The sequence below is a fragment of the Carcharodon carcharias genome, chromosome 8, assembly GCF_017639515.1.
Source record: "Carcharodon carcharias isolate sCarCar2 chromosome 8, sCarCar2.pri, whole genome shotgun sequence".
NCBI lineage: Eukaryota > Metazoa > Chordata > Chondrichthyes > Lamniformes > Lamnidae > Carcharodon > Carcharodon carcharias.
The window spans coordinates 50,365,244-50,391,625 of NC_054474.1; the positions used below are offsets into that span (position 1 = coordinate 50,365,244).

General features: G+C 43.6%; 1 protein-coding gene across 1 annotated transcript in view; it reads right to left on the reverse strand.

Annotated features, from left to right (window-relative positions):
• LOC121281177 (A disintegrin and metalloproteinase with thrombospondin motifs 2-like) overlaps positions 1-26,382 on the reverse strand; it is a 287,596-nt gene that overhangs the window by 221,222 nt on the left and 39,992 nt on the right. Inside the window, exon 3 of the mRNA XM_041193930.1 lies at positions 1,008-1,167. Within this exon, the coding sequence (XP_041049864.1) occupies positions 1,008-1,167 (160 nt within the window). The remainder of the gene's footprint in view (positions 1-1,007; positions 1,168-26,382) is intronic.

Here is a 26,382-nt window from a genome sequence, read left to right on the forward strand (position 1 = left end):
GACACCTCCTCAGAAAATGTAAATAGGTCTATCCCAGGACTTGGAATAAGATCACGGGGAGATGGGAGGTGGGGGGCAGAGGGGTGGGTAAAGAAGTAGGTGGGCTATTAGCAGGTCATTTATTTAATTTTTTTTGTGGAAATTTGCAGTTTGCGAATTGCCTGCCACAGCTGCCTGCAAAGCAACAACGACTGCAGTTCAAAGGTAATTGGTTCCAAAGTTTATTTGTTTATGTATTTATTTCTGTTTTTTTTCTGAACTGGTTTCCGATGTCCCAAGGATATGATAGGTGCTATATAAAGGCATTTATTTTTTATACAAACAGAAATGTTAGAAGCTTTTGCACTTCCATCCAGGGTATACAATGTTCCGATACTCAACATCACCAAAAAAAGGAAATGTCACTAATGGTTTCACATTTCCATTCATTCCAATTGGTGGAATGGTATTGCTGACTTCAGAAAAAACAAGAAGTAAATGATTTAAAAGAACAGATTCCATTCAATAATAAAAAAAATCTCAACTTCCATAGAAGTTCGAGAATTAAGATGAATTCTGAACAAATTTTATATCCTTTTATAAAGTAAAATGTAGGTGTGAAATACAATTATACTTTTAGCCATGGTTCATTGGAATTTAATTCTCTCTGAAAGAAACAAACGAGGATGCTATTTACCATGAGTCTTCTGATCTGAGGTTTTATACAGAAATACCCAACAAGCATTATGTTTCATCTACATGCATTTTAATGAACGAAAGAGTCAGAAATCTAGAATTTTTTCTTTCTTTATTATTTCCGTTTCATTGCAAGACTTAACAAAGATCCAACATGTAGTAAGTTCTAATGAAATCCAAAAACTACATTTTATTGTTCGAATGAAGTTTTCCCAATATAAGTTATTTTAAATGGAACTTCCACTTGGCTATAATCCATCTTAGTTTCATTCAAATTTTTTTCAAAGGTGATGAGTATTTGAATCTACAAAAACAACCATATGTTCACTGACCTTTTGAATGGACATCACTGATTGACGCAGGAAGTGATCTCTTGGTCGCTGACCTCCGGTACACCACATGGATTCTCCCACTTTCTTCTTCCTCCTCTTCTTTGTCTTTCTCCAGTGGTTCAATAAAGAATTCGTCCTTGTCTGTCCGAATCATGCCAGCCTATGAGACAGGATCAGAGATTAGACACTCTTAATTACTAGAAAATCGCTCATGCAGCTATCACAGATCCACTACGCAGGTGAAGCTTTCATACACACAAATACCCACAGGATTTCCGTCATTTTAGACTAGCTGAAGTTAAACACTTTATGATGAATAATACAGCAGCCATTCTTTGGTCTGACATTAAAAGCAATATAAAAGCAAGGAAACACCTTTTACCATACAGGTCAACCTATAAAACTTGGAAAAGTTGATGGACAGCTTCAATAAAGCTGACTACTCAAAAAACAATGTACAACTGAAAATAAGTGCTGAGTAGGCCCATGCCCAAGGTCACTGTTTCAAGATGACTAAAGAAGTTGTTAAATTCCTTTTCATTAGGCTGGGTTTCAGGATTTTTATTACTGCTAGGGTATCATATTCTGCAATTCAGTTTGTTTTGCCATAAAAACTGAAACCCAATGGTCTCATGTATGACATACAAAGTAGTTATATAGGAAGTTCACTGGAGCATGAACTTGTCATGACTTAAACTGCAGTTACACCCAATATTACATCAGTCTTATTCCCAGGAAAAAAGTGAATTACAAATTTTTGCAGTGATGAACTTGAAATATTTTAAAGGAGTGCCGATGCTACTAAATTTGTTTACAGGTATCTGCATGTTCTCCCCACCCTTCCCATCCCGCACCCCCCCACCGTCCCTACAAACCGTGCCCCGCCAAAAAGAAATTTAGATTTTTGACAATTTGTTGTTGCATTTTCCTGACCCTTAAATCACCCTTTCAACATGTTTCAAATGCCTGACATTGAAATGCCAATTCCTGCTGCAGGCCTGCAGGCATCACTAAAAATGACAAACTCCAATCACTGTTTTTATGTCTCATCAGGTCAGGTTTGGTGAGCTTTCTTTTAAAATATAATATCAAAGAAATATACATGTAGTAAACTGGCATTTGGGTTATTCTCAGTGACCTAGTGACAATGTTTCCAAACCATTGAGGCAACATTTATTGACATTTTCTAAACACAAACAACCAGCCTAACTCAGCATACAAGCTATTAATCTGGAAAGAAAGCTTCTGAGATTGGGGTGGGCAGATGCAAGCTCTGTACTGTATCTACCTCACCTACCATTGGGCTGCTGATCTTTGTTGGGAGGGAGGGCCATAAAAAAATTGGCAAGAGAGAGGTCCCAACTATTCTGCATCTCAGAATGAGTTGCATTTCACTTGATCACAAACCTGGGGAGAACAGGTCCAAAGAAAAAAATCATTTACATAAAAGGAGGGGCAAAAAAAATGTAATAGAGAGATCAATTAATCATTTTGTAGCTCATGAAGCTAGGAAATATTATGGTTTACAATACCAGCCGTGAAATTTCTATGTTGACTGGGAGACGAGGTATTAATCCATTTCAAAAGGCATTTAAATGGCACACTGAGGAGTGTCATAATGACTGAATGAAATGTTTGTCCAGTAATATCGCAGTTATTTCTAAGAGTATTTGTTCAAAGAATATTTGCCAAGAGGTGGAGTCTCTTGGTCTCATTTAAATGCTGGTTCAACAACATTCCTTCAATCATCCAAGGATTTTCTGTATCTAGAAACAGATTTTCATCATCTTGGAATAGATTTCTTTTTGTAAATTTGAGTGTAAATAGCCACCTGCGGAAGGTTAATAGAGGAAAATCAAACAGGAACAATCCCATGCCAATGGAGTGATAAATCAGATGGGCTCCATTACAACCATATAATCCCTCCCTCTCGAAACCCCTGCCTGATTTTCCACTATGTGCTCCAACCAGACATTTATTTACACCATGCAAAAAAATGAATATCTGCCACATTGTTGATTGCACAGAATGAGTGACATTTCAACATGGCGCTGGATCACCCAAGCAACACGGTCTTCACCAGTACATGCCAGTTTCATCATGAGTCCATATTTTGAAACGCCAGTCCCATAACCTGAAAAGTGTTCATGATGTGTGAGGAACAGCAGAATGCACTCCTGGCATGGCCCGGCATATTCTTACATAAAAAGAAGCGTAATAATTATAAATATTGTCAACAACAGCTAATTGATGTGTGGTTAAACAGGTCATTCGTTTACATAAGAAACACATTCAGCATTTCAAGAAAATAAGAGGCAATGATTTTTCCTTAATGGCGATGAGATGAACAGGGTCTTTTCATTTCCTTATATGGTCACCTGTAACAATACATATCAAATTAATGCTGACACTGGCATGCATCATGTGTCTTACAGAACTGTGCTCATTTACCCAATTAGACTAAAAGTGCAACAGCTCTAGAACTAGCCACTTTCTTTATTATAACTGTCAGGTTTATCTGAATGTTGCAGGATAGAACAGACTTGAGTGATAGTCTTGAAGATTATTGTGATCAGAGTTAATGTTAAGCACATTTGTTGTTATAATATAAACCTAGAGGCTACAGTTTAGAAAGTAGTTTCCAGTGCTGAAAATCAGTTTCTTGTAAATTCAAAATGTCATAAAATTTGAGAACAGAATTTTGTCCCCTTGCTCCTCCTGGGCTTCACAGCAATACTGTAACCTGTTGTACCCGATGGTCACTCCCCTCCTCTATTCATCTCCAGTCTATTCCAAGGACGTAACATCTGCTGGCTCAAGGTCTAAGCCATATGATCTTGTGAAGGCTCCAACTATCAAGGTGCAAAATTGGGCCCGAATTTTCACAGGAGACCTGACTTCAGAACCCCTGCACCTGTATCCGGCACCACCATTTTCACTGGGGTGGGACGTTTTTTGCACATGTGCGGTTCATGTTTAAAAGTGCAGCTGCCTTAACCCAGAAGCAATTTTTGTCACAGAGGTTTCTAAAACACAACTCATGGGATTTATGCATTTGAGGAAAAAGTCTAAACCTACTGGAGTTCTTTGGCAAGGTCAGGTACCCTTTTGTGATTTTGAAGAATAGACACAAATGTTCATAAAAGGTGGAGAAGGTCTGTGGAACTGTCAAGCTGTCAACTCATTTAAATTCCCTCCTCTTTAAATTTTGAGGAAAAAAAACAGCTTGATGTGTCTTTTAGTTGGAGAAAAAAAATCAGTGCTTGCAATTTCAAGCCTGAGGTCTATCATAATAGTATTAGTACTGCTTGACTACTTCCCCAACCTATCATGATCACAATGGAGGGCTTGCTAGTTCACAGTTTGATTGACAACTCCAAGAGGTTACAAAGGGATTTGCTGTCTTTGATGTGGGGTTATTAATACAAATGTTTGTTTCTATAAGGAGTTAAGTAGTTGAAGGGATGTATTGAATAGGCTTTTATCAGTGTTTTTAAATCAGTTTTTCTTTAAATTACTGAAGTCTTAATAGAAAGTTAGAACTTTATTTTATTTCACCTCAGCATGTTTCCTGAGGTCCGTCGATGGTGGATACTGGGCAATTTGACATGGAGGGTGCAAGGGCAAAGGGTGGTAGGTGGGATGGTCGTGGGTTAGCACTAAGTTGGCATAGGGGCTACAAGGGATTATGTTGGGGTAGAGAGACATAGGTTGGCATAGAAGACAAGGGGCCATGGGGGTGGGTGGGGGACATGCGGTGGCATGAGGTAGTTTGGATGAGGCATTGGGAGTGGGAATGGCGAGGACTAGAGGGCCTAACTGCTTTTAACTGGGATGAAGTTGCAGAGCACTCATGTTGAGCTTTTAAACAGCCCCCCTTGGCACTAGGCAGCCCATGTGGCAGCTTCTGTATTCTTTCTGGGATGGCCAACCCAACTCTAGTACACACCAGCACCCCCAAAGTCAAAACAATGATTTGGGCCGGATTCTTCCAAGTTGGGTTCACTGAATCAGGAAATTTCCTGACTCTGCACACCCGACACAGGAGAAACTAGGAAAATTCAGATCTTGGCATCCACGGCTTATTGGTATTATGATGGGCTCCATGGTCCAATTAGCAAGCCTTGGTTTTCACAAGTACATTTTACTTGTGGGACCCAATAATTTCTCTGCCATGGCACATAACGTAAGCCAAGTAAAAATAATTTTACTGTCAAAATAACTATGAGGTTAATTGTGCTCGCTGTTATTAACATGACAACAGTACAGCAACTTCTGGCAATGAACAGATATGCAGTTAAATGCCAATATTGAAAAGTTACTTATCGGAGGTGCACCACTCTATTATTGGCTTAGTGAAAATAGCATCTTGCTGTCTGCTTCACCATTGAATGTCATGAAGTTGGAGTTTTTCCACAGTAGATACAAAGTAAACTCACCACAAAAAGTTAATTCCTGTCATTTCGAGCATAAGTACCCTTTTAATGGCATAATAATCGTTAATTACTGCCAATTAATCTTTATATCACTTAAAATTAATTATTACAAGTGCAAGTTCCGTACCTTCCAGTATTGGTTGTTGTTGGAAATTTTAAACATAGCAAAATTTATATTTTTTTTTACTTTTCATTTTCGCCTTTCTCTTCAACCTATCTTTCTATCCCTGTCTTTATTTCTCCTTCTAATTTGACATTGAATTCACCCTCTTAAGTTTACATTTCCTTCTGCAGTCCCTGCACTATTTGCTTCACAATCTTTCAGTCTGATTGCTTAAGGAGATATACTGCTGGTTGCCCAGTTCACCCCAGTCCCAAATGTCCTGGTTCCCTCACTGCGAAGTTCTCAGCTTGTACCTTAAGCAATTTAATGAGCAGATACGTTTTGAACTGAAGGGTGCAAAGGCAAATCTAAGCAGATGCTATTGGGAGTATGGGTCACAAAATCAGGCATGGAGGTCTGCATGCCTGACTCATGAGCCGTATATTGTGAAGAAAACTTCTTAAAACTTTTTGGAACTTATGCTGCAATCCAGCTCAAGCTTCAATCTGCCTGCAAATACCATGCAAATATTTGGTATTACACTGAACCTTACAATTTTTTCCATAGTGCCGCTCATCGTAGCTCACGGGCAAATGATTATCTAATTTGCCTAGTTTTTGGAGTTGGCTTCTTAAAAGGTGAATAGGATTTTTTAGTGTTTTGAAAGCTTTTTTTCTCTATAACGTAGTTTAATCTGCTGAGGTCTTGTGGTGCATTGGGTAGCGTCCCCATTCCAGAACCAGAAATTCTGGTTTGAATCCCACCTCAGGACTTGATGGCCGTGGAAGTTGCGTTCATACATGGCCAAACAAGTTATTATCCTGTAAATCCTTCTAATAAGCCTATGGTAGGTGATAAGAGTGGGAGGGTTACTTGGTGAGACAGAACCATGTGTTAGCTGCAGTGCAACAGACTCCCCATGTATTAAGACTCCATGCGCAAGCTCTTGGCATGGGCTGTACTCCATGGAAAGCATCCTCCTCACTGGCACTGCTGATGGACTGCTCTTACAGGCCCTTAATGACAAAAAAGGGACATGTGTTAGAATGCTGGCTCCTTTACACAACTTCATTGAGGTGAGCCATTTACTATCTTGATCGCTTTATGTGAGTCAGATTATCAGTGTCAGCCAGTACCAAAAACTAATGAAACTATCATTAGATTGTAGATTGAATCATTAGGTTAATACTTGATAAACAAGACTTGTTAGAAAGGCAGGCTATACTTAAAAGTCACCAGGACCAAATGAGATGCATGCAAAGATTTTTTTTCATTTATTCATGGGATGTGAGCATCGCTGGCTAGGCCAGCATTTTTTGCTCATCCCTAATTGCCCTTGAGAAGGTGAGCTGCCTTCTTGAACTGCTGCAGTCCATGTGGTGTAGATACACCCACAGTGCTGTTAAGGAGGGAGGTAGGAAAATGAGGAAAGTAAGGATGGAAACTGTGGAGGCATTGGACAAAATCTTTTAATTCTACTTAGCCATGAGGGGTGCCAGAAGGCTGGAAATTGTAAATGCTGCACCCTTGTTCAAAAAAGGATGCAAGAATAAGCCCAACAACTTTTACCTTGGTATTAGGCAAGCTTGTAGAAATGATGGTCTGGGAAAAAATTAACAAATCACTTAGACAAATATGGATTAATTAAGGAAAGCCAGCACAGATGTATTCAAGGCAAATCATGTTTAAATAATGTGATTGAGGTAACAGACAGGTTGATGAGGGTAACATGGTTGATAGGGTGCACATGGACTTCCAAAGGCTTTTGATGACATGCTACATAACACGCTAGTCAGCAAAGTTAAAGCCCATTAAATAAAAGGTTCAGTAGCAACATACTGCATAGCAACCACCCAAGTTGGTGGTAGAGGCAAAAATTCAACTCTTTAAAAAAGTACCTGGATCTGCACCTGTAAGCTGCATGGCTATGGGCCGGGTGCAGGAAGGTAGGATTAGAAAGGGCACCTGGGTGTCCTCGGGCTGACATGGACAAGATGGTCCGAATAGCCTCTTTCTGTGCTGTAACTTTTCTATGGTTCTATATTATAAAGTTGACTGAGCAACAAGAAACAGTGAATAGTGGTGAACAGTTGTTTTTCAGACTGGAGGAAGGTATAAATTGGGGGTCAGTGCTAGAACTATAGCTTTTCTTGATCTATATTAAAGACCTAGACTTGGGTGTACAGGGCACAATTTCCAAATATGCAGATGACACAAAACTTGGAATTATTGTGAACTGTGAAGAGGATAGTGATAGACTTCAGGAGGACATGGACAGGCTGGTGGAATGGGCAGACACTTGACATGAAATTTAATGCAAAGAAGTGTGAAGTGATAATTTTTTGTAGGAACAAGGATAAATGAAAAAAAAAAGACTTGCATTTATGTGACTTTTTCCATGACCGTTGGACATCTCAAAGTGTCTTAAAGCCAATGAAGTACATTTGTAAGATATTAGTTCAGTCTCAGCTGGAGAGTTGTGTTCAATTCTGGGAACCACAGTTTAGGAAGGACGCAGTGAAGCTGAAGAAATTATTTATAAGAATGGTTTCAGGAATTCAGTTACACAGGTAGCTGGGGTGTTCTCCTTAGAGAAGTTTGAGAGGAGATTTCATGGTGGCATTCAAAATCTTGAGGTATTTGGATCAAGCAGATAGGAGGATCTATTCCCATTGGCAGAAGGGATGATAACCAGAGGACACTGATTGAAGGTGATTGACAAAGGAAGCAAAGGCAACATGAGGAAAAACTTCTTTAAAAAACACATGTGAATGCACTGCCTGAAATTGTGATGGAGGCAGGGAATTGGCTAATTACCTGAAGAGAAAAAAATTGCAGTGCTGTGGGGAAAGGCCAGGAGGAACGGGTTTAGCTGAGTTGCTCTTGCAGAGAGCCAGCGCAGACCCAGTAGGCTGAATGGCCTCCTTCTGTGCTGTAGCCATTCTCAGATTCTATGTTGCCATTCATTTCATTTTCAGCTATTTTGATGGAATTGTGGACAGAATTTCTGTGGCCAGCCTTTGTACTGATTCGGAATGACAAAAAACAGTTGCATCACCATATCTGATTAAGAAGTCAAACACTGGGAGACCTATCTTCAATTTCTGATGTCAGCTGTATTGAGCCAAGTAAAAACTGCACCAAGCATTAATATACTTTCCACTCCCTATGGCTTAGCTCAGGGTTATTGGCACATATGTTCACCAGTCACTAGATTGGTGCTTCCTTACCACACTTATTCTAAAACCCAACTTTACATTTGATGTATCATGGTTCTTTAACAGATTCTTTTCACAAAATAACAGTTAAAAACATAGAACAATAAACATCTTGCATTGAAAAAACTGATTCACCCTGGCATAGTACAAACAATTATAATCAAACAGCTGTCCAGCTCCAAACATTTTTGGCTCCTATCCAAAAGAAATTTAAACCAAACTCCAAAAGCTAAGCCAGCAAAGACTGATGTTATGCCAAATGAAACATATGGTTTATATGAAGAATCTGCTTTCAGACCACATTATATGCTACAAAGGATTTCACAGTGGGGAGAAAACAGAGAGAAAACAAGACGTTGTATATGTGTGCAGCCCAAAGGAACTCTTAGTTTTCAGCTTGTGATAGGCAGTAAAAAGCATCAATTGGTTACCATCATGGGCATGTTACTTGGCAAGCAATTCCGAATCCCACCATATAAACTAATGCTGAACTGGTCATGGAAAGAGTCATCACAAAACAATTTCAAAAGGAGCACGATGGAGAAACGAGGAAAAGGACAGCTAATTCTACTGTAAACATGAACAAATAGAATTGTAAAGATGCCATTCATACTAGTAAACATCTCAAATCAGAGTGTAAAAGAATTCTTTAAAAATCTTGCCAAGAACTTTTATTACCAACTTTCTTAGTTTTACGATAAAAGATGTTTTCAATTATGCTATTTTGAAACTGCTAGTCAACCAAACCATAGCACTGATTATGTTACACGTCACAAAAAAATATAGAATTGGGACATAAATTTACACCGAAAAACCCAGGAAGAAAAACAATCCAATATGTAAATACCACTGCAGTTCTTAAGCGTTTACAGCTAAAGAGCTCTGTTATATAAAAGAATGTACAAATGTTCCCATCACCAATAAGAGAGGAAAGAGAGGTGGATAGGTGGAGGTGTGCAAATGGCAGGCTTTGTATCACCCTACAGAACATTTACGCCCTTGCAAACAAAGCTCTCACCATCCACGAGATGGAAAACTGAGAGACTTATTGACTGAAGCAGCTGAATGGAAATCCAAATAGCATAGATGCCCTCGGGTAACAGTCTGAAAATTTCAGGTGCCTACTGCTTACTTGGACCACCAGTAGCATTAATACGGGTGCAGAGGAGAGCAATAGCTCTAACCTATGTTGGAGCCAAATTAAAAGAAATACCATTTCAAATGATTTATCAAAGACGAAAATGATTAAAGAGGGCAAATACAGATTTACAAACACATTTCCTCAATTTTGTGGAGTTCTTTTTCATAATATGCATGATAGATTACAAGATATGGAAGTAAACTTTCAAACCACATTTGATGATCAGCAGCCTGAAGAACAAGCACAGAAAGCAGCCTGGCAGAAAAAGTTAGAAGACCACTGGCCATTGGGAAGATCAAACATGATCAACTGCAATGTGTCAAGCTTCACTCAGGCATCAGATGTTATTATATGAAAAATTATGAATCACTTGATTAGGTGATTGGCTCATAAAACAGCAATGAATTGCAACTGAAGAGTTAGCATTGCATCAACAAAAGAGCATCAGGAACCACCAAAATGGGGAATTAAAATTAGGCAGTGTTTATTTGTGCTACAACACTAGGGGGAGCACTTCTTGCACATGCACCGAGGTAGTGTCAGTCACAGAAAGTCAGAGGTGCTTTTAAGCACAGCTGGTGTCTTATAACTCATTTTATCATTTGCAACTAGACAGACAGCCTAAATTAGGTTTTGAGGTGCAAACTGAAACCTGTCATTAGAAAGCAAATTCAAACAGAATTTACAATCATGTTACATTGAAACATATAAGATCTTGAGAGGACTTGACAGGGTACGTGGACAGAGAAGATGCTTCCCCTTGTGCGAGAGTCCAGATTTAGGGACAAAGTTTAAAAACTAGGGGTCTCCCATTTAAGACTGAGATGAGGAGAACTTTCTTTATTTCAGAGGGTCATTAATCTGTGGATAAAGCATTAATCTGTGGAATTCTGTTTCCCAGACAGCAGCGGAGGCTAGGTTATTATTCAGGGCGAATTTAACTAGATTTTTGATCAATAAGGGGGTCAACGGTTATGGGGAGCAGACAGGAAACTGGAGTTGAGGTCACAATCAAGTTGATCTTATCAAATGACGGAGCAGGCTCGAGGGGCTGAATGGCCTACTCCTGCTCCTAATTCTTGTGTTTTTGTGTTAGGATTGACTGTTCTGCAAAATGCTCTGTTCATCTGCCAGTCATTATTATTAAAATTCTTATCAGAAATACGTCGAGGCATTGCTATTTTAATAGGACCTTTTGCAGATGCTATCAAAATCTATGGGCTTACTGCATCTTGCATTATCTATTAACATTATTTTCTACAAATGAATATACTTTTCAGCAACTGGACTCTCCTGGGAAGCCCCTGTTCACACTTTATCATTTTGTACCTCTGACAAGTGCCTTTACTCACCACAATTGTCCAGTGTTTTGAATAAAAAAATAAAAATTAATGAACAATCATTTTTTTAAATCATCTCTCAATGTGGGGTTTGAGACAATGACACTGGAATTAAGAGCCCTATTAACTATCAAATGAGCTTGCCAGGCTATGCAAGAATTGGGTTTGGAAACACTGATGCTCCTGTCACAGCCAGAAAGGCGCCAGGGTCAGTTGCACATGCGCCAGCAGCCACAGTGTGCACTGAATGTACGTGCACAACTGTTTCTGGCGCCTTTCTGGTTGGTGGCAGGAGTTACAATATTAAAATTACCAACCAATGAGTAAACAGCCACTAACAAGGAGGATGCATAAATGAAACCATTCAAATTACTTTTTGAAAATCTTTTCAGCCGTCTAGACAATAACATATTATAAACCTAATTTTCAGTATAAAACAAAAGAAATTTCAACATCATCATTAAACCAGTGCTTGACAGGAACAGGGTTGATTTTCCAACTGTGCTCCCACTTTGCCCACTGGGAACACATGTCGTAAATCTGGACATGCGCTGTGATTTTCTCAACATTAATTTTCTCCCAACAGGCAAGATTTCTCACAGGAAGTGCAATGTCAGATGATTATTCCTATGTTGTTGTCTTTTCTGTGCTCAAAGCGGCTCCATGTAGATTTCTATGTTCCCCTCAGAAATTTGGAACTTGAGTTTCATTAAATTCTCAAAGTCCCTGAGTGGGAGACTCAACTAACTATCCAGCTCCACTGTTACTCTATGCATGCAATACTGATGGAATAGGAGTGCCTGAATTCATCTGTGTCAATATGGTATCACTCTGATGGACTACAGCTTTAGTGCTGCTGTAGACTTACTTTCTCCTCAGTTAAATACAGCTATGGTCAGTGTTATGTTCCCTCTGTGGGGTCGCTTTGCTCAGTGAACACGGTTGCATGCCTATCGATCGGTAAGTGAGTTGGTAAACAAAATACTGCAGATGCAGAGACCAATGTAAGATGAAGCACATGCTGTTTATTAACACAAGTAACAGAGCACGAACACATGTATGCTTCTCAAACCAGACCCTATTCCAAACTACTGATTAACATTGTAGCCCATGCTACACAGCAATTGGGTAATACAGTCACATGGTCAATCTGCTCACATTCTCTTAAAAGGTGTATTGCATCTCATATTACAACATTCAGGTACATCTGCACAAAGACACAATTCACTTTGTGAATGCTCATCTTGTAACCTACAAAAAGAAAATCCTAGTACTTTAAGGACATGTTCCAATTTTCTGAATGGAAACTGGATGATACTCTGCCCAGTCCACAGATATGCATTAAGGTTAAAAGCAAAATACTGCGGATGCTGGAAATATGAAAAACAAGAGTGAAGTAAAAACAACAATAAAAGAGTTAATGTTTCGAATCCGCACAGACTCGAACCGTTCACTCCGCTTCTCTCTCCATAGAGGCTGTCAGACCTGCTGAGTTTTTCCAGCATTTTCTGCTTTTTATTTCACATCTATACATTGCTCCCTGGCCCCCATAGTCCTCCTTCACTGTGCTCTGATCTTCTCTACAGTGCTGTCCAGGTCAAAATGAGACTATTCAAAGCATTACAAACATGCTCCATCTCACACATTAGCTACAAGCAATATCAGAAAATTAAACAAATAGCCTGTGCAGTTTGCTGACAATACAAGTGATAGCTAAATAGTATTTTGAGCTAAACTGGGGAAATTCAGCACTTTGGAATATTGTATTTAATGTGGATAATTACAATGAATGATGTAAAGGCATGGAAAGAACTAATTCTCATTACAAGACAAATGTTAATATGCAGAATGTGGTCGAGCAAAAGGGTTTTGTGTGGTTCTCTTTAACATAATATTTGTGCAAGATACTTTTAGATTGCAGCACTAGAAGGTAGGAGCCCAAGGATATTGTATTAATTCTGTATAATAAACAGCTTTAATAGTCTGCATTAGGGTGATTTTTCGTCTCCATGAGCAGAAATTTCTGCCTGTCAGGCGGGCCGTGCGGGAGTGGGCATGGTCGGGCGCAGACCCGATTGCCGCCCGCCATCAGGTCCACGCAGCCATTTTACACAGTCTGAAACATGACCCCCCCCCCGAGGACAGCGGGAGTGGGCGGGTGGCGGCGGGACTGCTATGACCGCTGGGTCCAATAGTGACCTGGCGGCCTGTTTTAAAAAGAACCAGTAGCCTTGCAAAGGCTGTGAATCATGGCTAGTGGAAGGGCTCCCCAGAGCGCTGCTGCTGAGCAGGCCAGGCAGGAGGGTAGGGCAGGAAGGCACTGTGCCCCTTGTTTCTCAGACGATTGCCTTGCTGCCCTCCTTGAGGTGGCAGCAGCATGGTCAGAGGAACTTGTTCCCAGAGATGGGAGGAGAAGGCCCCCCCGCCCCACCAACATGACCAAACATTCCTGGGAGGAGGTGGCGGAGGTGGTGAGCTCCCATGACGTGGTACAACGGACCTGGATCCAGCACCGCAAGCGCTTCAACAACTTGTTGCACTTTGGCAGGGTGAGTACCATGTTAGCATTAGTTACTTAACCCAGCAGGTAGGCTTTCCCCCCAGGCTGCACCCTCCCCCCGCCCTCCCCCAACCCTGAGTGTAGTGACTGAATTGAATCTTTGATGGCATGTGTCCTTCACTGGGTGAGCCAGCAGATAGTGCCCATGCTGAGATCACCCTGAGAGGATGGTGAAGAGATGGGTTCTGCACCCACAGCATGTGGTACACTGAGACCCACATTACTGTTTTGGGGGCAACCTGGAGGAGATGCACCTAGGCACAGTGCTGAAACTCCAGGACATGTCAAAGTCAGGGTGATGACATGCTGGGAGGGGAGCTTCAAGGTGGCGTGGCAACAAACCATCTGCTTCCCTTTGCATTCCACGTGCTTGAACCTCCTTGCTCTGCAAAGTTGGATCGTGTGGTGCCAAATGTGATGTAGGCTGCATTTGGCCAAGGTGGGGGAGACAGGCCAAATGTCACTTTATGTGAGTGTGCGGCAGCTGCGGGGTGAGGAGGCATTGGAGACCTGCAATGTTCTACTCTGGTTGGGGTGGGACAGCAGCGAAGAGATTCCAGGCACAAGTAGCACTAATCAATGCTCTTCTCTCCTTTTCAGGAGAAGGATGCACATAATGCTGCCGAGCAGAGGGCCGACCCAGTTGGCCATCATTACCAGGTTCGAGCGGGAGGCCCTCGATCTAGAGAGGCACCATGCACCCAAGTCCATCGGTGTTGCTGAGGCTGGGATGCCACGGGCAGGTAGGTTAGCCCAGCACTGAGGTCACCATTAGTGTCCCAGCAGCCATGGCAGTGCTGAATGTTCAGTGATTGAAGTTTGCAACATGGCTTGACCATTGCTTATGGAAGGATGAGCACATAATGATGCGGGGGATAGGGATGCACATTGACATTGTCTCCACGTTAACTGATCAAATGTCCTTGTTTTTCCTTTCAGAATCAGCGGAGCAGGGCCGGAAGGAGGGGACACAGGAGCCCCCTCTCACACCTGAGGGCCCTGAAGTCACTGACCCACCAGTGTCACACCATCTCTGCCAGGCAGGCACCAACACAGATAGTAGCACCTCAGTGGGAATTAGATCATCAGCTAGTCTCCCAGGGCACAGTGCTGAGGGCAGTTCACAGTCGCTGGAGGAGCTGGCAGAGGCAGAGAGTGGCCATGACGCCAGCAGTTGGAGGACCGCAGGGGACCAGGCATATGTTCAGTCAGTGGCTGATGATGTGCCTCTAGAGTTGTCCCTGAGGCAGCAAATGGTAGAAGTCCAGCAGGGTGTGCAGGAAGATCTGGCTGAGATACATGAGGCTGTGCTTGGCTTGGTCTCCATGGTGGAGGAGTCCACAAGGGCCATTGCCGATGTAATGAGCCTCATGGTCGAGCACCATGCGCCCTCCATGGAGAGAGCGGCAACTCTCATGGAGAGGCTCCTCCAGGAGACCAATCAGGGCATCCTGGGGATACACTTGGACCAGCAAGCCCTCACAACGGCATTGACCTCAGCTGGTTAGTGCCAGTGTGGGAGATGCTCTGGGCACCAAGTTTCCCAGCTCGGTGAGCAGGGAGGTCCAAAACAACATCACGGCAGTGTAGCAGCTGCCTGTTGTCTCTGCGGGCTCCTCTCAGGTCGCTCTGGATGAGCGCGACACTTCCTCCACCCCTCTGCCAGTGACCATTGCATTCGATGAGGCTGCGAAGACTGGGGAGATGCCAGCTGTGGGACTGGCCGCTCCCTCCCAGACGGGGCCAGCACAGGCTCCATGGGCCGGAGGACGTCAAGGTCATTGAGGCCAACAGGACAGCAGAGTGAGCAGGCTGTCTCAGATGCCACTCCCAGCTAGGGGACAGCACCAAGACGTGGCACCCAAAAGCGTAATTTTAAGACACCTTAGGCACACTACAGGTTTCTCCCTGGTGCTTTTGTGTTGCCCCGCATTGAGGTCATGATTAGTTGGTGTGCTGTTTAACACCTTTGTCATTTTGTTTCCTTCAGTTCATTTTGTTATATCATTAACTTTAGAGACGTGACCATGACTGAGGGTGCCACTTTTCCTCTGCTGGTGGATGGTTCCCAAGATGTTATGAGTGGGTTGTGTCATACTGAACTTTATTGACAAGACCCTTAGTTAGTGTTCCTATCCAGGCAGATTTTGCACTCAGGTATCAAATATGGAGCCAGCAGCACAGGCTATTGTTGGAGGTCCATCTGCGGTGTTCTAGCTGAAGGTTTGTTGGATTAAAGCCTCCCAGGTGTCCCTGTCTCCCTGGAATATGCCCGTGTCAGCGTCTACTCCCTCAGCATTTCCCTATGCATGCTCATCCCCGGACTCACTACTGGACTCATCGTGTGCAGCCATAGCCACTGCATCTATATCTTCTTCGTCCACTGCGTCCCCCCTTTCCAGTGTTCCAGCCTGGCTAGATAAATGGCTGCTGGACGACAAGGGCTATCCCCTCAGAAGGTATCTCATGACGCCTCTCCGCTATCTACGAACAGAAGCTGAGCAGTGGTACAATAGGAGTCATGCCTCCACAAGGGCTGTGGTGGAGAGAACCATCAGTCTTCTCAAGATGTGCTTCCGTTGCTTGGACCGTTCAATGCAAGATTGTGGAGAGCACAGCACGCAACCACTATTAGCGACACACGATCTGGGGGTTACTGGAGTGCGCCCCTTGAATGGTCCAAGCATCGGAAGCACATCTTGAGAAGACTGATGGTTCTCTCCACCACAGCCCTTGTGGAGGTGTGGCTCCTATTGTACCTCTGCTCAGCTTCTGTTCTTAGATAGCAGAGAGGCGTCATGAGGCACCTTTGCAGGGGATAGCCCTTGTCATCCAGCAGCCATCCATCCAGCCAGGCTGGAGCACTGAACAGCCCCGGCACCTGGGAATGTCTGAGGATGTAGATGTCATGGGAGCTTCCTGGGTATCTTGCACAAACTTGTAGAATCTGTATGCTGTGATCACACACTATCTGCACGTTCATGTAGTGGAAGCCCTTCCTGTTGACAAAGGCACTGGGCTCACCTACTGGTGCCTTGATGGCCACATGTGTGGATTCTATTGCACCCTGGACACAGGAGAAGCCAGCAATCTCCGTGAAGCCTCTGGCTCACTCTGTCTGGCTCACATTGTCCCAGCAGTAGTGGATGAAGGTCAATGCACGCCTGAATAGAGTGTCTGTCGCTTGCTTGACACAAGTGTGGACAGCTGATTGGAAGACACCGCAAAGATCACCCACTGAGCCCTGGAAAGAGCCAGAGGCATAGAAGTTGTGGCAGCTGTGACCTTTAGAGCTACTGGCATGGGATGTCCACCCAAACAGTTAGCAGAGATCTCAGGGCCTATCAATTGACAGATAGAGTTGACTGTCTCCTTTGAGAGACGGAGCCTCCTTTGGCACTGCACCTCAGACATATTGAGGTAGCTGCTTCGCCATCTGTATACCCTGGCAGCAGGACAGTGACATCTTCTGCAGCTCTTTCTGCCTGTGCATCTCCTTCCAAAGGTGGCTCCCCTGGAGGCTTAATGTACACTCCTGCCTTCTGGCCCTCCTTTCCTCCTCAGAGGAGATGCTTCCAGTGGAGAGCACAACTCCCATTCCAAGGCTAAGGGGAGGCTTCCTAAAACCTGCAGGTCCCAAAAAGGATCTTCACTGTGGAGTGCTGACCTGAAGGTTGTGAGTCCTGTCCAAGCAGCTGGTATGAATTTTGAAGTATTTCTGCTCTCACAGGCAAGTATCAGTAACTTTCCAAGTCAAGTATCTGAGAGCACACTCGCAACCCCACTCACCCCTCTTATCCCACCCGTGGATGAGGTTTATACAAATGTGTCCTACCCGTCTGCCCGTTGCGCCTGTGCGACGACCCGAAGATTGCACAGGCCCCAAAAAATCAGCATCAAATGGCGCCTCAAGTGCCTTAAGTGGCCCGTTAATTAATGGTGGCTGCACATCGGAGATCATTGCGCGGCCACCCACCGAAATATCACGATGGCACGCGGTAACATCTGGACGTTCGCCCGAAGCCACCCCGCGTCATTTTACGTGTCGGCATGCAGGGTCCACCTCCGCACACCAACGGGAAAATTCTGCCCCATACATCTGAAGTATTGTAGACAAAAAAAACCCCCACAGAGTCTGAAGTGAAGGGAAATCATCGGTTAGAGCAGTATTATTTATTCAAAAGAGTTGTCAGGGCAGTAACAACGGTGATTTCTGGCTTTGTATTATGCCTTTGCAGGATAAATTAAATGAATTTAAGAAGCAAAAGGATGAGAAAATATATGATTTTTTTTTGACAAATTGAGTGCATATGGTAAATGCTTGTCATTTTTTGATTAATCATGACTGTAGGTAGAAGAGGGCATCTTATCAAGAAAAGAAGCCATCGACTAAAGGCAAGTTTAGAGGAACTTCTTGAAAACAATCATTGAACTTAATAATAGGACAAGCTGCTACGCAGAGCTCTGAACGTTCTAATCCCCAATTTTAACCTATTGTGAAAGCAAGTATTGGGCCGGTAGAGTGAGCAGTAGCTCTCCCCAACTTGCTGGTATTAACACTGGAGCCATTTTAACTTCTTTAATGGCAACACAGCATAAGAAATGAGAGCAGGAGTAGACAAAACGGCCCTCCTGAGTCTGCTCCTCCATTCAGCACAATCATATCTAATCTTCTGCCACAACACCACTTTCCTGGCTGCTCCCCACATCCTTTGATTACCTGAGACAGCAAAACTCTGTCTATTTATCTATCTATCTATCCCAGCCTTAAATATACTCAACAATGGAGCATTCACAACTCTCTAGGTTAGAGAATTCCAAAGTTTCACAACTCTTTGAGTGAAGAATCAGTCCTAAATGGTCGACCCCTGTTCCTGAGGTCGGTCATTGATGTGAAGCATTGAGCTGGAGTTCAGCAACCCTCTAGGGTCGATTGGATGGAAGAAGGGCATGCAAAATGGCAGGGGGTGAAGTGCCCGTCACCTTCCTTGCATGGCATCTTTCCAGCAGAGGGGAAAAATGGAGGACAGTGCTCCTACAGAAACCACTTGGGTCCTTAAGTGGCCAATTAAGGACCTCTTCCTGCCACCACTGGCAGTTTACCAGTGGCAGGGGTTCCCACCGCCACACAGGAAAACCACCAGGTAAACCCAGCAAGCTCAGGGACTGTGGAGTGGTGGGGGGAGCAGGTGGTGATCCTCCTTATCCAGACACTCTTTGGTCCATGGAGGGCCCCCCAGTGACAATGGCTGGCCCCATGGCACCTTCTCTTCCTCCCTCACCATCCACTGCCCCCCTCACTGGGCCCTGCCTGACTGGCCCTGGCACCATGATACTATTTATCTAGTTGGAAGGGCAGCGTGCTTCCACAGCATCCTCTTCTTCTAGGTGCAGTCCCAGCTGTGGTCACCATTCCCAGTGGCAGATCAGGTGACAACTAACTTGCTGCAGGCACCTGGAAAATGCAACCAGGAGCCTCAGCTTTCAGGCCTATGGTGAGAACCCCTGCCACAATGATAAAACTCTGTCCGTTATCTCGGTTTTTCTCTCCACAGGTGTTGCCTGGCTTGTTCAGTATTTTCAGTTTTTATTTCAGATTTTCTGCATCTGCAGTGTTTTGCTTTTGTTTCTCTATTATCCTGAGATTGTGCCCCCCCCAGCCCCCCCCCCCGGCATCCCCCCCGGCCCCACTGCATCCCCCCCTCCCCCCTCCCTCTCCCCCTCCTCCCTTCTCTCCCCTCCCCTCCCTCCTCCCCTCTCTCCCCTCCCCTCCCTCCGTGTTCTAGATTCCCCAGCCAGGAAAAACAACCTCTCAGCATCTATCCTGTCAAGTCCCTTCAGAATCTTGTATGTTTCAATGAGATCACCTCTCATTCTTCTAAACTCCAGAGAACATAGGCTTAATTTACCCAGCCTCTCATCCCAGGAATTAATCTATTGAACCTCCACTGCACCATTTCTATATTCCTCCTTCAATATGGAAAACAGAACTGCGCACAATACTCCAGGTGTGGTTTCAACGAAGCCCCAAAGAATTTTTAAAATATTCTTTCATTAGATAGGAGCATCGCTAGCAAGACCAGCATTTGTTGCCCATCACTAATTGCCCTCGAGAAGGTAATGGTGAGCCGCCTTCTTGAATCATTGTAGTTAATATAGGCTGTTAGCACGGGAGATCTAGGATTTTGATCTAGCAACAATGAAGGAATGATATAGTTCCAAGTCAGGATGGTTTGTGGCTTGGAGGGGATCTTGCAGGTGATGGTGTTCCCCTGCCTCTCCTGCCCTTGTTCTTCTAGATAGTAGAGGTTCTAAGTTGGAAGGATGCTTGATGGGTTGCTGTAGTGCAACTTGTAGATGGTAAACACTGCTTCCATTGTGCAACGGTGGTGGAGGGAATAAACGTTTAAGGTGATGGATGGGGTGCCAATCAAGCGAGCTGTTTTGTCCTGGATGATGTCAAATGGTTGTTGGAGCTGCACTCATGCAGCCAAGTGGAGAGTATTCCATCACACTTCTGACTTGTGCCTTGTACAAGACAGGCTCTGGGGAGTCAGGTGCTGAGTTACTTGCTACAGAATTCCCAGCCTCTGACCTGCTCTTACAGCTACAGTATTTATATGGCTGGTCCAAACATAGCATGACTTCTTGATTTTTGTACTCCAATCCTCTTGCATTAAAGACCAACATGCCATATCCCTTTCTAATTGCCTGCTGTAGCTGCATGCTAATTTACGGTGTCCCTTGTACTGGTATACATACGCTTCTTTGAACATCCACACCTAGAAGTTTTACATCTTTTAAAAAATATTCTGCTGTTCTATTCTTACCGTCAGAGTGAATAAGGTCACATTTCACCATATTAGAATACATCTGTCACTCACTTAACCTTTCTATATCTCTTTGCAGTGTCCTCCTCACAGCTTTCCCACCTGGCTTTGTACTGTCAACAAACTTGAATACGTTACAATCATTCCCTTTGTCGAAATCATTAATATTGATTGTAGATGGTTGAGGCCCTACCATTGATCCTTGCAGCACTCCACTGCTGCAGTCACAGACTGCCAACTTGACAATGGGGGTGCCAGGGGAGGTGTGGGATGAGCAGTCCGCCTTTGGGCCTATCAAGGTTCTCTAGTGGCCAAATAAGTGGACCCCTAAGCCCATCGATGGCAACTCCCCACAGGTCATCCCCTCCCCCATTCAACCCCCCTCCTGGCCTCTTAAATGCAGCTGCCCAACAACCCTCCCCCCCGCCCCCCCACCTGCTGAGACTCTGACGCTGTAGTCCCAGCAATGGCCACTGCTGGCACATAGCATTGCTGGTCAGCTGAGTGGCCAGCGGCTCCCTAAGGTGGGACTTTCTCCTGAGATAGGGGCGGCAGTCTTGCTTTAAATTGACTGACACTGGGAGCAGTATTAATTGTTGCGGGACAGCCACTGGAATCGTGAGTGGGCTCCCCACCAATATTTTAGCCAGGGATCGGGACCCCAGTGCCTGTAAAAATTCATCCCTTAGTTCCCACTCTCTCCTTCCTTCAGACCTTTCCCCTGGAACTTACATTATTGGAAGGCAGTGGCATAGCGGTATTGTCACTGGTAATTGTCATTAGTATGCTCCCCATGCCCACCCTCCCAATATCCACTATTTATAGAGCTAATGAACCATTTGTCCATGAGACAATAAGTCTTTGAAATGATCCTGAAACTGATAACATAAGCAAAGGCTTTGAAAATCTCCTATGTAAAAAGAAAACTGATAGGTTTATAGCCTCTTAAGTGTCAATCAACCACAGCCACTCATAATATCAATGTCAGGAGTTTTCATCTACTTCACACCTTTTAATCTTGTGTAAATGAAAAGACAGGCATTGACAAATCAAAGACATTGAAAAACCACATCAAAAAGAAAAACCTATTACCAGGTAATAGAGGGATGCCAGTCAAACAAAGTTTGAACTCCCCTTTGCAGCTGTGTTGACATTAACGTCCTTAACTCAGCAGGCAGTCAATCTTGGAACTCATCCAAGCCTTCCCCTAATAAGGCCATCTGGAAAAACAGATTTCTGTCTGGCCTGATTTTGTGGATACTGTAGCCAGATGGTCTCATTATGAATGCTTGGCTTAGCTCTAAGAATGATAACCCATTTAGCTCAGCAGGCAATGTTGATTTGGCTGAGAGAGGAGTGCAAGCTTTCTTTGCCTGATATCTCTATTACCATGTAATAGGTTATTCTTTCTTTGATGTGATTTTCCAATGCCTGTGTATTGAATAAAAGCTTCCGACACTGATATGATGAATGGCTGTGATTGATTGACAGCTTTATGAGATGGTAAGAGGGCTGAGTATTTCAATGGGAATGTTGAATGGCTGTTTTTTTTTTATTCCCCACACGAGAGTAAGGTTGCCCAATGGTTCACAACACCTTTGAAGCGCCAAGAACCAAGTCTACTAACTGAAGGGTCCTAACACCATCAAAGTTTTGGGGTTGGGGGTGTTGAAATGCCCACCCCTACAAAAGGTGGGAGTGCTGCATGCATCCTGGCTACCCGCATTCTTATCCCACATTGACCAACATTGCCAAAAACGGGAATGTGCCAGGAATCCTGGAATCGGGTCCAGCCCATCATTTTTAAAGGCCTCTTGTCTCAGCAAAAATCCAGGCCTTAGAGTCAGCTATTCCTCCCTGACAGCTACATTTTCCGACCACCTCATGAGGTTCTCATTAACACATCAATCTTTCACAAGGAAAAGTCACACAGGACACAGGCAGCATCCTGCCACAAGGCAAGAAGAGCCCACCTCCACATCTTCCAATGCTTTTGATGATCCTGGCAATCAGGGGAAGGGTCATTGTGGAGACCATGGCCACTGGCGACTCTGCAGGAGATTCCATGCCAGCTTCTTTATATCTAATCATCTTTGTCTCTATACTGCCTTGTCTCTCATCCCACACACTCTGCATGACAAGCTGCAGATACTTGTCAATGCTGCTTTTTCCTCCTCAATCAACTGATTGTCAGTTTCATACTATTCATGGAGTTAATGAGCTGCTAAATAATTGAAATCTGCAAAAATGCCAAACTCCAGCAGTTTGTTCTTCAAAATGTGAGAAAATATAGTACCCAATAGGAAAAATGTCATATCATGGTTTATGGATTGAGACATGCACATTTCCTTCAAGTAAATGTGTGGAATTTTCAATAACCCCACAAAAAGTCTTCAACTCACCTCTATTAGCAGTCTACACTCTGCTACCAATGTGCTGCTCGCCCCACTACACCAGTGCTCATTGGTAATCCCAATATCAACCCTCAGTGAGTCTCCCAATATCAAATCAATACACAGAAATGGATGGAGTTATTGCTGACAAGTCAAATCCATTAATAGATTCCTATCATTTGTATATTTCTAAAACTAACACAGCCACATTTATATCCATCCACTCCATTTAGGAATAACTGACCTCTCAGTTATCAGTTCTTAATATGGACACAGGTATGCCTGTTAAAGGGTTCATATTATAAATAATGAATACCATCAATGACTTTCTCACAGAGAGGGATTAAGTTACAGCTGACTTTCAGCATTAACTTGAGTCATCTCAGAGATCTGGTTGAATATTGCAGTGGGAGTGTTCCAGAGAGGTTTGCTGAGATACACATCTGGAATTCTGGTGAGAGCTGACCTTGGGGCTAACATAAGAGGATTTCATTTGGTGCTGCTTTAGTGGGACGAATCTTTTGATTGGTTATTGAGAGCTGCAAGTCAGGTCAGGTGAGGGCTATTTGCAAAGGTTAAGTGTAGACTGCTCACATTTTTGCTGTCACAATGCAACTCAAGTAATTCCAATCTGTCTTTGTTATATCTTGACCCCCCTCCATACTCACTCATACTCAGGCATACAAACATCCACAGCATCTTGCAGTGAAAATTCTTTTTGACACAGTCTTTTGGAGGCAACGCTCTAACATATGTTTCTCTTCTGTTATTGTAGGCCACACAGTGCAGCCTGCAAACACTGCCAATCTCTCACAGAACCCTGCAGCACTAATATTTTCAAACATCAGCACATCAACACACCTCCTGGAGCATGCAAATAATGATCCTCAAGAGATAGCATAGGGCATGCCAAGTGTATGGGTGAGGAGCAACTGCTGGTAGCAGAAGAGCAACTGATGCCTGCTATTCAGATTAGCCATATGGATACCTCAAATGACCCCTCATTCTTGAGAGATGTGGCACAGTAGTGAAATTGGAGCCCCACGTCATGCTGCTATTACTGTTTTATGGGAGATGAAATTGGTGGTTCTGTTCACCATGTAGCAGACACTTGTTTTATATGTTTGTGCATAGAAAACTGATACTTCAAGTGATCTTAACCCAGCCAGACAGGAAGTGGAGACAAAAAGGTTGAGGGAGGAGCTGGCCATCACTGTCACTGCCATTAGATGCAAGTTTGTGGCAGCTCTTTAACTGCATCACTGCTGAACTGAAGGCTGTGGAATCCGTTTTCCTCAGTCATTGTCAGATAGCTTTGTCTTGGCCAGCAGATACAGTTGCAGGAGTAATGCCCAAATTTATTTTGTCCTTCTTGGTGCCTTCCGATTTCCCTGGCCTTCTTTGACCTTGTTCATCCTTCTGTCTGAAATCCCACAACAGGGGTACTTTGAAAGCAAACCTCATAGCTTAGGCAAGAATGGCAGTTTAAAAATTGCCACTTAAATTGATCCATTTCCAAAGGGTGATATTCTTACTAGACTTTAACATCCATTTTAACTGAATGGAGTTAGGGCTAGGTCGGAAATACAGGAAATTAAGCACTGCATCATAATTCCCTTATTTAAGTGGATTGAAATTTCCTGTGGTCCTGCTTCAATCTTACTTCCAGCAGCCTGTCATTTGTCCTTCTGGGCCCAATCCAAGAATTGGGATATTTAAATGTTTCAGGCAGAAGTTGATGTCACTCAGCACACCAATAGAGTCCTTGCCTGAAGTGGGTGGAAAATGGAATCCACTGCATCAATGCACCACAGTCCCAGGGGAAGGAGGAATAAAGATGTTAAATTTGGCCATTTTACCATTAGGTCAGTATCTCTAATGCAATCAAGTGTTCTGGTGTTAAACAAACTGGGCATTTAAAATTTATATTTTCCAAAGCTATTAATAAAGCATGATATCCAGAAATACAGGCAACCCATAAATCGAGCATTGCTACAGCAAAATTAACAGGATTGTGGATATGTGACCTCGTCCCATCATTATCCAACATCCATACGAAAGGGGGTCCACCTCCAGTATAAAATTATCTGTTCCAAAACACTTAGATAAACTCCAACAAATGTGTTCAGTTCCTAATCAGGCTTTGCCTGTGGCCTGCTGAGATTATGTCAGCCTCATGTTAATTCCAGGGAGGATATTCAGGGCAAAGTGAAATTAGAATCTTGCACAATGTATGTGAAGGTGAGCACAGCTGACAGGAGAAAAGACACAAAAAAATCAGTTAAAATCATGACACAAGTAAAGCACTGTTGAGTTTAAGGTCATGCTATTTTCTGGCTTCCGCTTGTCCAGTGCCTGTTGCCAAAATTCACATTCACTGGCCAGAAGTTTTACCCCACTGAGGCTGACAAAATTGTCAAGATCAGAAATCATGGCCTGAATTCTCATCCTCGAGGCAGTATCAGGAGTCAGGAAAATTCCCAGCTCAGCCTGCCCACCTCGGGAGGAGGTGCCCACAAAGGCGGACGGGATCTTTATTGCCAGGGGATGGCTGCAGGCTGGAGTCAGGCCAGCTGACCTGGGAAATAGTTTAGAGGAAGCCACAGGGGTTGCTGGATGCCAAGGCCTGCCTCTGTGCTGTGGGGCTTTGTTCCAGTTAAAAATAAAAACACAAAGGCCCCCCCAGCCCTCACCCTCCACACACTTCTCATGAATCTCCATGCCACCTCATGACCCCCACCCATCCCTATGACCCCTCATGCTCTCTATCCCAAGCTATGCCCTTCCACCCACACTCCAAGGCCTCTAATACCCTCTATGCCAAACCATGGCACTTCTATGCCCATTGCCCCACTACACACTGTATAGAACCAATGAACCCTATAGTGACAGTAGGATGTGTAAAAAAAAAGCTCTTAAAAAGTAGAAAGTTATGAATGAATTACTATGTTAAAAAAAGTAATTTCACTTAGAAGGCAATAAAAACAATCATCCAGACCCTTTAAAGTATAAATAATCTTATGTAAATAAACATTGTAAAATTGACAGCAGAGAGCCAAGCTGTCAATCAATGTTTTCTCTGGGCGTGGGTGTTTCAACAAGAATAATGGATGTCTGGGCTCTCCGCTAAGCTTGGCTGAGAGCCCAAAAATCCAGTACTCTGATGAAGCCGGCCAGATGTGGGCTTCTGACAGGAACCAGCCTGCCTCTTTAAAGGCACTCCGACAATCAGACAGTCTGGAATGGGGTCAGGAATCCAGGAATCAGGACCCACTCCCCATTTTTGAAGGGCACCTGAGTTATCCTGACTCAATGAAAACCTAGGCCCATAAGAGATCTGGAAAAGATAGATAA